This window comes from Aspergillus multicolor (assembly GCF_047715735.1).
Source record: "Aspergillus multicolor strain CBS 133.54 unplaced genomic scaffold BDW74scaffold_71, whole genome shotgun sequence".
Taxonomy (NCBI): domain Eukaryota; kingdom Fungi; phylum Ascomycota; class Eurotiomycetes; order Eurotiales; family Aspergillaceae; genus Aspergillus; species Aspergillus multicolor.
Window position 1 is genome coordinate 1 of NW_027396022.1, and position 11,433 is coordinate 11,433.

The following is an 11,433-nucleotide window of genomic DNA, read 5'->3' on the forward strand; positions in this document are numbered from 1 at the left end:
TACTAATATAATATAACAGGTTATTATATTAAGAACTAGAGCTATTAATTATTTATATTAATTATAATAATATAATAATATTAATATAATAACTTCTTAGCTGCCATATTAGTTAAAGCAAAGTAATATAATAAATTTAACTAGATATACTTATTAAAGCAAAATACTATAATTAGTTTATTAAGTATTATATATTTAAAGGACTGTTTTTATAATATTAAATAATTTTAGTTATTATTTATTATTTTTAAAAACTAAGCTACCCTACCTTTTAGTTTTTATTTAGTCTTTTATATAAGCTCTTTAACCTTAAGACTTATACCTTCTACTCTTGCGCACAGAATATCCTTAAATCCCACTGGTTTAAGACGGATCGGCAGGCTTTATCTGACATGTTAGTGATTACCTCCTTGCTTGCCTTTCTGCTTTAATTTATTTTACATGCATATTTAATACCTTTAATCCCCTCCCTATAGTCCTGTTTATTTATATTAGTATTATTTATTTATATATATTTAAGTTTTTTATTTACTCTGTTTCTTCCTAGTTACTAATTTTAGTTAATATATTTCCCCCCTATTTAAGTCTATTTTAATTAAAAGTATAAATAAAGCTATATTTTTATCTAAAGTACTAGTATTTAATTTCTAATTTTAAAAATTTTTAAATAATGGCAGTAGGGGATTTTAAATACTTAAAGATTTTAAAGTATTAGTCCTTAAGCCCCAATCACCTATCATGGTGTAGTAGAGTTTTATTTTTTATTTAAAAGCTATCTTTACTTTCCTAGCACTGTTAAGGTTAACCGCTGACTCTTTATATTATATTAAATCATATAAATTTTCTTAACATGCATTGTCCACTCCCTAAAATAAGTAATAAAGTAGGTAATATTATAATGTACCTTATTTAAAGACCCTCTGCGCTGCCCAAACTGCAAACTTTATTTATTACTTGGTTGGGGCTGGGTGACCATACTTTTTCCCTATTTATCTTAATTTAGGATATATAATGGCTAATAAACCCTTTGACTGCCCTAATAAATGGGGATGGGCCGTGTCTATGCTTTTTATGTTAAGGTTAAGGTTTAGTCTGTGATATTAGGATAAAAGCGCTGTATTTATACCCTTACTTTAATGGTATTTTTAACCTTTTTTTTTTTTTTTTTTTTTAAATAGGTTACCTTAAGACCATATAGTCATCCTTCCCGCCTAAGTTTAATATATGGTATTACCTAGTATGTCTGGTCTGGACTTTAATAAAGAGGGCTTATAATCACTATAGTTTTTAAGATATTTTATTTACCTCCTATAGTATTCTGCTCTCTAGCCTAATTTCGCCTTTTAACACTCTAAACTTTTTTTACCCTTATTTAAGTATTAACGGGAGTTATCCGGGTAAATTAATAGTGTTATTCTAATCTCTGCTGGAAAGGACTGGCTTTCTGAAGTGGATGAACATTATACAAATCTTTTTAGCACCCTACCATAGTCACACCGGAACCCTTGCGAGTAGGTATAAACACCACCTTACCAGGTAATATCCCAGGCTCCACTCCCGCTTAACAAAGAACCTTCTCCCACTGCTGCCCGTTATAAAAACAGACCGACAGGGCCACCGAGTCCGACCGCGCAGCTAGCCCTAACTTTAACTACCTACTGTTTTCCGCGCCGGCGAGGGCAAAAAGAAAGCAGCAAAAACATACAACAGCTGGGATTCGCATGTGGTCACCCACCATACTACTAACCAGCCGGCGTGTGGCTTAAGTACGGCTGAGCGGACGGGAAGCCCTGTTCTCCACACCCTGTGGTCGTATGTGGTGGATATCTAAAAGGACGCATACATATAGGGCACTTTTGAAAACCGTGGCTAGGTAGTATAGGCGGAAACGTAGTGAACAAGCATGGATGTATGATTCCGTTTGTCCGATGTCAAATTTTGAGGATGGGTTGGGATGCCAGCCTGCCCAGGCATCAAAGTTTGTTCTGGGCAGATGCTTCCATCACCCGTTGACCCTTTCCCCGAACTTTAGAGGGATCTGGACAGCGATTCCAACATAATGACGGGCAGTGTCCCGAGGAGGCGGATGCCATTGCTCCATGTCACGAGCAAAAGCCATAGAATAATTCTCGAGTACCTTGGATGAGCCTGCAGTGCGGCTTCTCGAGTCTGTGAAGCTGAATTAGAATCGAATGACAAGCGAGCTTATGTGACAGCTCCCGTCAAGTGAGGGAATGATCTAGAACCTCTTGTCAGATTTGAGGAGCCTATTATTTCAATATCTCTATTCTATTTTCACCAGTAAATGTCACTGTAAATGTAGCCCAGTCTCCTTAGTCAACCGTGAGGTTGTCTCCCAGACCGAGAAACCTCATGAACCCTCCATGAACTACAATTACAATATCAGGCCGATCTGTATTTTCTAGTTCCCTGAGTTCTCTAGCCAAAAACTGCTGAACTCTAGCCTGCGTGCTATCTTTCGCCTCCGGCTAGAACTCTGCCGGTATCCAAGGCATTGGGTATTGCTCCTGCGATGCTGGCAGGATATGCCATTCCCGCGGCCTTATTGATGTTCGCGGCTTTTAGGCGTGGATCTCCCGAGGCGTGTTGCCATGGCTGCACCCGCACTCCCCATCCTCATCCCTACGCTAACACGAATCTTTTCCCACGTTCTCGAGTTCCATCATCACCTTTCGAGCGCGGATTCAAAGGGCGGCGAACCAGAGAATGGGGACCTTTTGCCGCTCAGCACATTGTACAAAGCAACGGGCGTTGTGACAGCCACATTCCACACCGCATATTTGCTTGCGTGCATACTGTCGGACAAGCTCTTTTTGGTCCATATGCTTTTCCCACATAGTTCGCTTATGCACGATGTCGAACCCGTCGATGGGATTACTATGTCTCTCAGACACGATATTGCCATCGGCGCAGCTGGGATACTGCTGGCATGTTCCATTAAAGTCTGGGATTTGTACAGAGTGGGACTTTCCAATGTTAGTCTTTGACCGGGCCCAGTGCCATCATCGTGGCTATTCCATTAATTGGACCTGGTGCAACAGCTGTGGCTGTATTGTACAAGAGTGAGGATGTCATGACCGGGAAGGAGCCGTCCTATGCCGGCAATTTTTGATTTGAGATCCCATTTGACAATCTTTGATCTTCTAGTCCACAGCTTGTGCAGGTGGGGGTTGTCTGGTTGCCAGATTTGCCGGACAACTGCCCAGGGTGGATAACCAGCCACGCTTTGGACCTGGTGAAGACCTTATGGAGGGTTGAGGTACCTTATCATCCTGTGAAAATAAACCAAGTCGAAAGTATCATGGTATCTCTTTCTCACTCAGTGGAATATTGTATAGCAATCAGAACCTCGTTATTGACTCCTGGCCCTAGCTGTCCGTATTAGTTGTGTACGAGAATCTCGGCCTAATGCACTCTATGTAGCAAAGGCTGCCGCCAAATGTCAAGGCGAAGACTTCTAATATGAGTTTCAAATTACCTACACAACCTGATGTAATGACAGAAATCTGCAGTAACAGAGCTGAAGAAGCTGTTAATACTACGCAGCTAGAGCGGATAGTTAGACATCAAAGATTAACTACCTAAATCTGACCCCCCCCCCCCCCCCCCCCCCCCCCCCCCCCCCCCGGGCGCTAAGCATCCCACAGTCGCGTCTTGGTGAGCTGATTCGCAACATCCGCCGTGGCCAGATCGAAGAAATCATTCAGAATAACAAGCAGATGATCATCCCCAAATCTCGCCTTTGCATTTGCATACACCCAGTTCAATGTCATCGGATCCGTATTCGCCTTCTGGGCCAACAGGATCTTATTGTGGAACGTGACCGCCGCACCACAAGCGATCATGTTCTTGCTTAAGGTCGTCTGGCACTGCAGGTATGTCATGAATGTTCCAGCTTGTTTGTCGCTGGTCATGCTTTCAAACTCGGTGATGATGCCAGAGCCATTCGGGATAATGTGGCCCTTGTCGTCGTAGACGTCGTAGGGATGGTAGCCATCGTCTTTGAACGACATGATGAATCGTTTGTTTTCCTGACGCAGCGTCTCGACTGGCTTGCTCATCTCGTCAAAGGTGCCCATTTCCAGCGTTACGCCCTTGCTTTTCGCATCGGCAAAGCAATCCTGTATCATCTTCATCACCACATCGCGCTCCGGATTATGCTCGTTCGTCTGATTCCAGGTGAACCAAACAACGATGATCTCATTGGGTTGCGCACACAGGAAATTGACAGCATCCTGGAAAAACGCACGGATGGGCTGGCCTGGAAGAATGCCGTGGTGGAAGTAGATATCATCCAGGCCAGTCACCTTGCGTATATGCGGTTCAATGCGGGACGCTCGCATTTCGAAGAACCTTGCGCCCATTGCTAGCTGGTCGCGTACGGGGTCCTTCTGGGTGCGCGATGTGCCTTCCATAATTCCAAGAGCCTTTGCCGCGCCAATGGGACCGAGATGGCCCACCCAACCCAGGGGACCAAGTAGTGGGGTGAGCACCTCGCTGATGAAGGCGGCTGGACCAAGAGTGTCGGCAATGACCTTGCAGGTATCCATGTTGTTAAAGCCAAAGTTGTGGGCCATGGGAAGGACAAAGCGATGGAAGGGTTTCTTTGCAGCCTCTGAGCCAGGTGGCACGAGCGAAGTCATCCACGAGGAGCGATCAGGGGCGACGGTAATGTAGCACTGGTGCGCACTCGGTAAATCGGCAGTTCCGTAGTTGCCAGCGTCGTAGAAGGTGTACTGGATAATCAGGCCATCAACATAGGTGATCTTTTGCGCACCGAGGTCCTTGCCCATGTTTCCGTCGCCGAGGTTGCCAGTGTAGGCATTGATGTCCTGCCATCGGTCGACAAGGGTTTTGCCGTTGCGAACGACGCGGAACTGGAACTTCTCGGCAGTTCCTCCCTTGACCTTCATCTCTGTGCTGTTCCAGGGGTTTGTGCTGGTGTTCACAGGGGTGGCAATGTCCCCTTGGAAAAGGTTGACTCCATATTTCCAATCGTTCCACTTGTCGGCCAAGTGAAAGCGACGAATATCCTTTTGGCATTGGAAGATCACGTCAACCTCTGGGTTGTTGATCCACACAGAGCAATGGATGTGCTTCTCGTCCCAGCCGGCCATGGTTCTTCAAAAATAATGTGAATATTTGAGCAGGAGTTAAGTGAGAATGATGTAGATAGGAATTGTAGCAGATGAACCTCTCCGTCACCAGTAATGGGAGCAGTATTTATCTCAGGCAAAGTGGGCAACCGTCCAGCTCATTCCTCGGCAAATTCTGCCTCAAGTATGGTTGATAGTCTGGGCCTGCATGAAATACGGGGTATAAGATTTCTCTTCAGCCCGCGGAGATCTCAAAGACCCCAGTAAATCACTCAATTGTCACAAACATCGTGGCCCCGCAAAGTTTATCTGAAAGCTGATGCGCTAATTACACGGGAATGTCAGCTGAAGAGTTGCGGAACGTGGGGCTATGATTGGACAGTGCGCAGCCATTCTCAGAGACTGCATCAAGCGCCTCCTCAGTTTTGTGAAGGACAAGTTCATCCAGTTAACCAATGCTTAAAATTGCCTTATTCCCTGCTGTGGCTGAAGATGGTTCATCCGAAGAGCATCACGCTACCATTCAGCTCGCCTCTGTGTGCAATGGCTTGTTCGAGGTGACCTTTGATTGCTTCTGTACAACATTTGCCTTTCGCTTTATATTGCTTCTGGGAATAGGAAATCTGGCCCAGCCATTAGGGTAGGAAGCTGTTGTCCACTATCATTGTCTAGACTTTGCATGACCGGAAACTTGATTCCGAGGCCAGACAGCATCGAGCGGTGGACTACCCTGTCCTACCCTCCCGTCGGAGCCTGCTTTCTTCCTCTCCGTTCCTGGCAATTTCAGGCGCGTAAACCTGGAGGTATAGTCTCATAGCCCCAACTATGCACATAGTAAGATAGCAACTCCACGCCACTGGACGGCCTGTTCAAATGGTACCGAGGGTGGAGACGGTCATGGCGCCTGCGAGGCTCCCTAACTGTCAGTGTTGGCTCTTCCTTCCCTTGCAATATCATCTTGTTACTTTCTGGTCGCAGCCTACATGTAACACAGGGATTATGCAATTCTCGAGTAGCAGACCAGCTTCGACAACATTGATATTGGACGTAAAGTTGAAGGAAGAACGCTCTATACCCGCGTCTCCTACTCTGCTTGAAACAAAACTCCGAAGTCATGAGTTTCAGGCGGGAAAATATCCATGGACAGTAATCACTACGTAGGACCAATGGACCATACTGATGACAAACCCCCACCCCGACAAGATCCGCAGCCCAAGACGAAAATGGAATTATGTTCTCGTCCGTCGCAGAGGCTACGAAGAAGACAATGGACTCAGACGTCACAAATAGTTACACAGGGTTAAAGTGGGAAACCTAGACAGGATCCAGACCCCTACTCATAAATTCATGTTTGGCCCGTTTGTTAAGTTAGTATTAGAACCGCAATCACATACTCTTCTTGTTTCAGGAACTTGCTTAAAGCATCTACAATTAAGGCTATTAGCACATTCAAGTCCTCCACTTAGTGTTTTTTAGATAAAGAAAATATTTTTCTCATCCCGAACACACTCTGTTTTGATCTCTGCTGATCACCACTTAGCTTACGAGTTGATAATATTATATAAACAGTGCTTACGGGATATTGATTGGTCGGCAGGCTTAGCAGAGTGCGCACATAACTGGCCTTGGAAGTAGTAGTGCTATGCATGGCTCCTATGAAATCAGGTGCTTTCTTTACTTATATTTACATGGTAAGATTCTGGCATGAGGACAATTATAACCCGTCCATAAGGGGAAAGAGAGTCCCCATCTGCAAAGAGGACAAAGGCGTGTCTAGAACTAACTGCTATATGTTACAATCTGCAGCTATCTAAGCACTCATAGCCTCAAATTTTAGCAAAGACCGTGCAGCATCAACAACCGTTTCCTCCAAAGGACGATACTTCAAACCCAGGATTCTTTGCGATTTGGATGTGTCGACAGTGTAAACATCAGTAGGAACTTCTCCCGCGCCAGGAGTTCCAATAGGCACTCGGCCTTTGATGTCAGGAAGGTTGGCCCGCAGAGCATCGACAATTTGCTGGTAGGCAATGAAGAAACGCTCGCCACCGGCTTCAACCACCTGGTAGGCACGCAAGTGTGCCTCAGCCACATCACGCACGTCCACGCATGACCAAAACATATTCTCCGGCACTGGATTGCTGGATTTGGACTGTGGCGACATCAGGCGGTAAATATCCATTGAAGAGGTATTTAATCTGGCAAGGTCGGCAGTGGCGTTGATATTGGGGCCGTATATTATCGGCGGCATGATTGTCGCGATTTCAAAGTTAACTTTGTTGCTCTTAACAAACTCCCGTGCATGTCGCTCAGCCACCGATTTTGCAGTTGAGTAGGCCAACCCGGCCGGAGCACCTTTGGCGGCGGCAGCTTCGTAGAGCGTTGGATTGCAGTCAAGCTCGGAGTAGACATGGCCTGCCCAATTATAATAAGCACCTTGTAAAAGTAAAGCAAGAGATAAATAAAAATAAGAAAATATAATAAAAGGCCTAATAAAGGAAAGGGTGTACTTATAAAGATTTTATAAATATATATTTAAAAAGGAGAAAAGAGAAAAGAGAAAAAAGAAAGTAAGAAAATAAAAGGAAGATCTTGTGTTAGGGTCTTACTAGATTTAAAAAAGGTAACCTTTGGGGGGGAATAACTTTTTTTCTTTTCAAGTAAAGGCTCGTAAACCAGCAAGGCATATAAATATAATAGTTATTTCTTGCCTATTTTTCTAGCTTAGTTACAAGGGTGGTTTATTACTAGCTAGATAGGGTAAAGGGGGCACAAGCCTGTATATTTATAATATTTAAATAGCTAGCAGGGAAACAGGCTATTAAAATAAAAAAAAGTAGGCTTACATATGCACAGGCAAAGCGCATATATCAAGTGAGCCTCTGGATTAAGCTTTGTAGACTTGTTAAGGGTAAGAAGTAGTGCGCACGCTGTGTTGATTTCCTTGGGCATAAATCCAGCAGTTAGTCAACGAGTTTTTGAACTTGCTTATGATCTATTAGTCACGTTGGCTTCCCAGACCTCGATCGCGACTATCAATAGGCGGTCAAAATTCATGCTGACGCAGGAGGAGGTGGAAAAAGCAGGTGCCCAGTTTCACCCCACAGATTATGGATGAGATAAACACCGGAAAGCTCGGACACCAAGCGAGATTGAAAGCGTGTTCAACACATATAAACCTAGTTAACGGTGTACTACCTACTATTATAAGGGTGACACATCCAGGGACCAAGGGCCTTTCTTAAGTTATGGGTTAAGAGTGAGCTTGTTAAGGTTAACAAGGAAATAAAGAGCTGAACATACCTTGGTTAGCGTAGATAATTAGCAGGAAAGAATCCACTATTAACCCACCTTTTCCAAGTGCTAAACACTTGTCTTCTTCATGGCTTATCAGTACAGATAGATTGACCAACCCTCCTGAATGCGGAACACTTCGTCCTGCTTCTTCCACTAGCTGGATCCACCTGGCCCATCTCGGCCCCATCGCAGTACACTCAACAAAGTCAGTGTTCAACAGTCAGAGAATAAACCTATGTAACGGACAGGCCGAGAATCTGACCATCCACAAGCCTACTTCAAGGTTGGCCTTGAAGGCAGGTGACTTTCTGTGACGCCTGAGCCGTAAGGCAGGAGCAATGATATCTTGGAGAGGAGATTCCTTTAAGAAGGGAAGCTAAGATGCTGGATTGTTGGCTCCTTGAGCCAGTATATCTTGACAAGACAACCCTAATTCATTCGGGCTGCCCTTGCGAAGGGGAGTGCATGAAATCGGATATATCTAACTATAAACCGCAAGGGATATCGCTCCTTGCAAACGGCCATTCCGGTGCGGCAAGGGATGGCGTTCCTTAAACCAACCAGGCCAAATTAAGGGTATAAAGGCTACAGGTGAACACCGCGAGTAGTTAGCTAGCTGCTACTTTAGGTATTATTATTAGCTCTGGCTGTTACATGGTTAATTTAATTAAGTTACTTAAAATATTTTTAGGGATTAGGCCAGGTCCGTATCTAGAGTAATAAAAATTAATTATAAATTATAAAGAGTCTGGTTTACTCCTTATTATATGTCCCTAAAATCCATCCCAAAACCAGAAGAAGAAGTAATAAATAAGCATAAAGTAATTATTCCTTTATAATTAGCTAGCCATGGAATTCCTAGCCCTAACATCTAAGGATTCCGGGGGTTTAGAAAAATAATAAACAGGGATTAACTTCTGCCAAGTTAGAGATAAACTTGGCCTTTAATTCACAAGGATGTCTTAGCGCCTTAACCAAATTAACCATGTCCGCGCTAACAGGGTTAGCAATCATGTTATATTGCCCCAGCTAGTTGTATGTGGTAACCAGTCCGCGGGGAAAAGTTCTGTCCTGGAAGGCATTAGCGGCATCCCTTTTCCCAGACAGGATGGGTTATATACCAGGTTCGCCACGGAAATTGTCCTAAGACATAACCCGCATGCGAAACACATAACAGCGATAATTATTCCTTATTAATCACGAGATAATAAGGAGAAACGACGCTTGGCCGCTTTTTAAATAAAGTTTAGCTACTTCTTTAAGCTTTCAGGGATTATTAAAGCTATAGGGCAGGTAATAGGTGTTTAAACTTTAGAGGATTAAGTAAACACTCTGGTGTTTACTGCTAATATTCTGTAATTAAAACTGGTAGGAGATACCGGGCTTTATTTAATAATTATTAATTTACCCGGGTTGATATTAGTTTTTAAAAATAAGCGTGATATATAGATAATTAATAACCTAGTGAACATGTACCTTAAAAGCTCCCGGACTATTATCCTTACTATTATCCTAGCAAGTAGTAATATTAATACTTAAGGTATTATCCAGCGGGCGCGTTGCCATAACAAGGATGGTATAAAAATAGTTAGAATTATTATAAAGCCAGACCTTATTAATACTAAAACTAAGCAGTAAGTTACCTGCCTGGTAAAGAATTTAAATTATACTAAGCTTAACCTAGGATTTTTTCTTTTTAAGAACCCTGCACTGGCTAAATTATAGCATAACTTCTCTCTAGCCACTAAAAAATATTTAAAGCAGCTTTTTTTTATTATAAAGCCTTAAAAAAGTCTTAGGCATAACCCAGCCTATATTAAGATTAAGAACCTGCGGGTGTTTCTTTAAGACCTTCTTAATAATCATATTAAATAAGAATTACTAAAAGTATAAGAAAAGCTATATTCACTTCTTAACTAAAATAACCAGGATCTTACTATTATTAGAATAGAATAAAATACCCCTAGTTAAATCTAGGTATATCTTACACAGATTAATACTAACTTCTAAGCTTTAGTGCAAGCTAGTGTGGATAGTGATTATAATAGGCATAATATAAGCTTTTTTAATACTAAAGTAAAGACTCTTACCAACCGCCTACATGCTCTTATTTACTAAAAAAATAAGAAGTTTGTGAACTATATAAGGAATCATGATTAAACACGCAAAATCTTCTGTAATAAATATAATAAATCCATGTTTTTAAACGGTCCGGAATTATCTCTTAATAATTAAGGCCAGATCCTTGTTAGTAATAAAGAAATAGCTATATAAATTAAGTAAGTAAATGCAAAGCCTAATAACTTTTTTATATTACTAAGACTTATAGGTATATTAATAAACACGCGGCAGGGAACTACCAGGAAATTATGACCACTCCCTGCTTACAAAACTTTTTTATTCACAGTCTGTCCAGTAGGGCAAGATCGCTTGTGACCATCTTAATATAGTTATAGCCTTGGTTTTAAGCTTCCTACAGGCTATATTAGAATTTATAATTAAGAATATTAAAGTCTACTAAAGTATGTAAAGCTGTGTTTTTAAGTCTGTTTAGGGGGATAACAAGCGCGTGATTAATAAATTAGGCTATTTACTTAAGGATAAAGCACGATAACCTATTACTTATAATTACTATTACATAAATAATATTTAAAAGGCCTGTAATAACTAGTTAAAGTGTTGAATTTAGGATTTACTATATAATACTATATAAACAGACTGGAACGGCAAGTTTCATATAAATAATTTAATTAAGAGTATAGACAAGCTTGTATTTTTACTTTAATAATAGGTAATTATAGATATAACAAAGCAGGCCTACTCCAAAGCCCAGAATAATTTAAGTATATATTATAAAGTCTGTCCACCTATTTTAATTAGGCTGCTCTCTCTAATAATATTTTTATTAGGTTGCCATAAAGATATTTATAAATAATATTTATTAACAGGTTATTAAATAATATATTATTATAAAGCTCCCAGCTGTTTTTAAACCTATTTTAGTGAGTGTATACAAGGA

The 11,433-nt window shown here is 41.7% G+C and overlaps 2 protein-coding genes across 2 annotated transcripts; both read right to left on the reverse strand.

Annotated features, from left to right (window-relative positions):
* Positions 1-3,653: 3,653 nt before the first annotated feature.
* Positions 3,654-5,138, reverse strand: BDW74DRAFT_190109 (uncharacterized protein; the record flags this gene model as incomplete). Its single annotated transcript, XM_073732112.1, has 1 exon — positions 3,654-5,138. One exon carries the CDS (start codon positions 5,136-5,138, stop codon positions 3,654-3,656), a length of 1,485 nt encoding a protein of 494 aa, XP_073577553.1.
* Positions 5,139-6,927: 1,789 nt separating this feature from the next.
* On the reverse strand, positions 6,928-7,368 carry BDW74DRAFT_184355 (uncharacterized protein; the record flags this gene model as incomplete). Its single annotated transcript, XM_073730796.1, has 1 exon — positions 6,928-7,368. One exon carries the CDS (start codon positions 7,366-7,368, stop codon positions 6,928-6,930), a length of 441 nt encoding a protein of 146 aa, XP_073577554.1.
* Between the last annotated feature and the right edge of the window lie 4,065 nt (positions 7,369-11,433).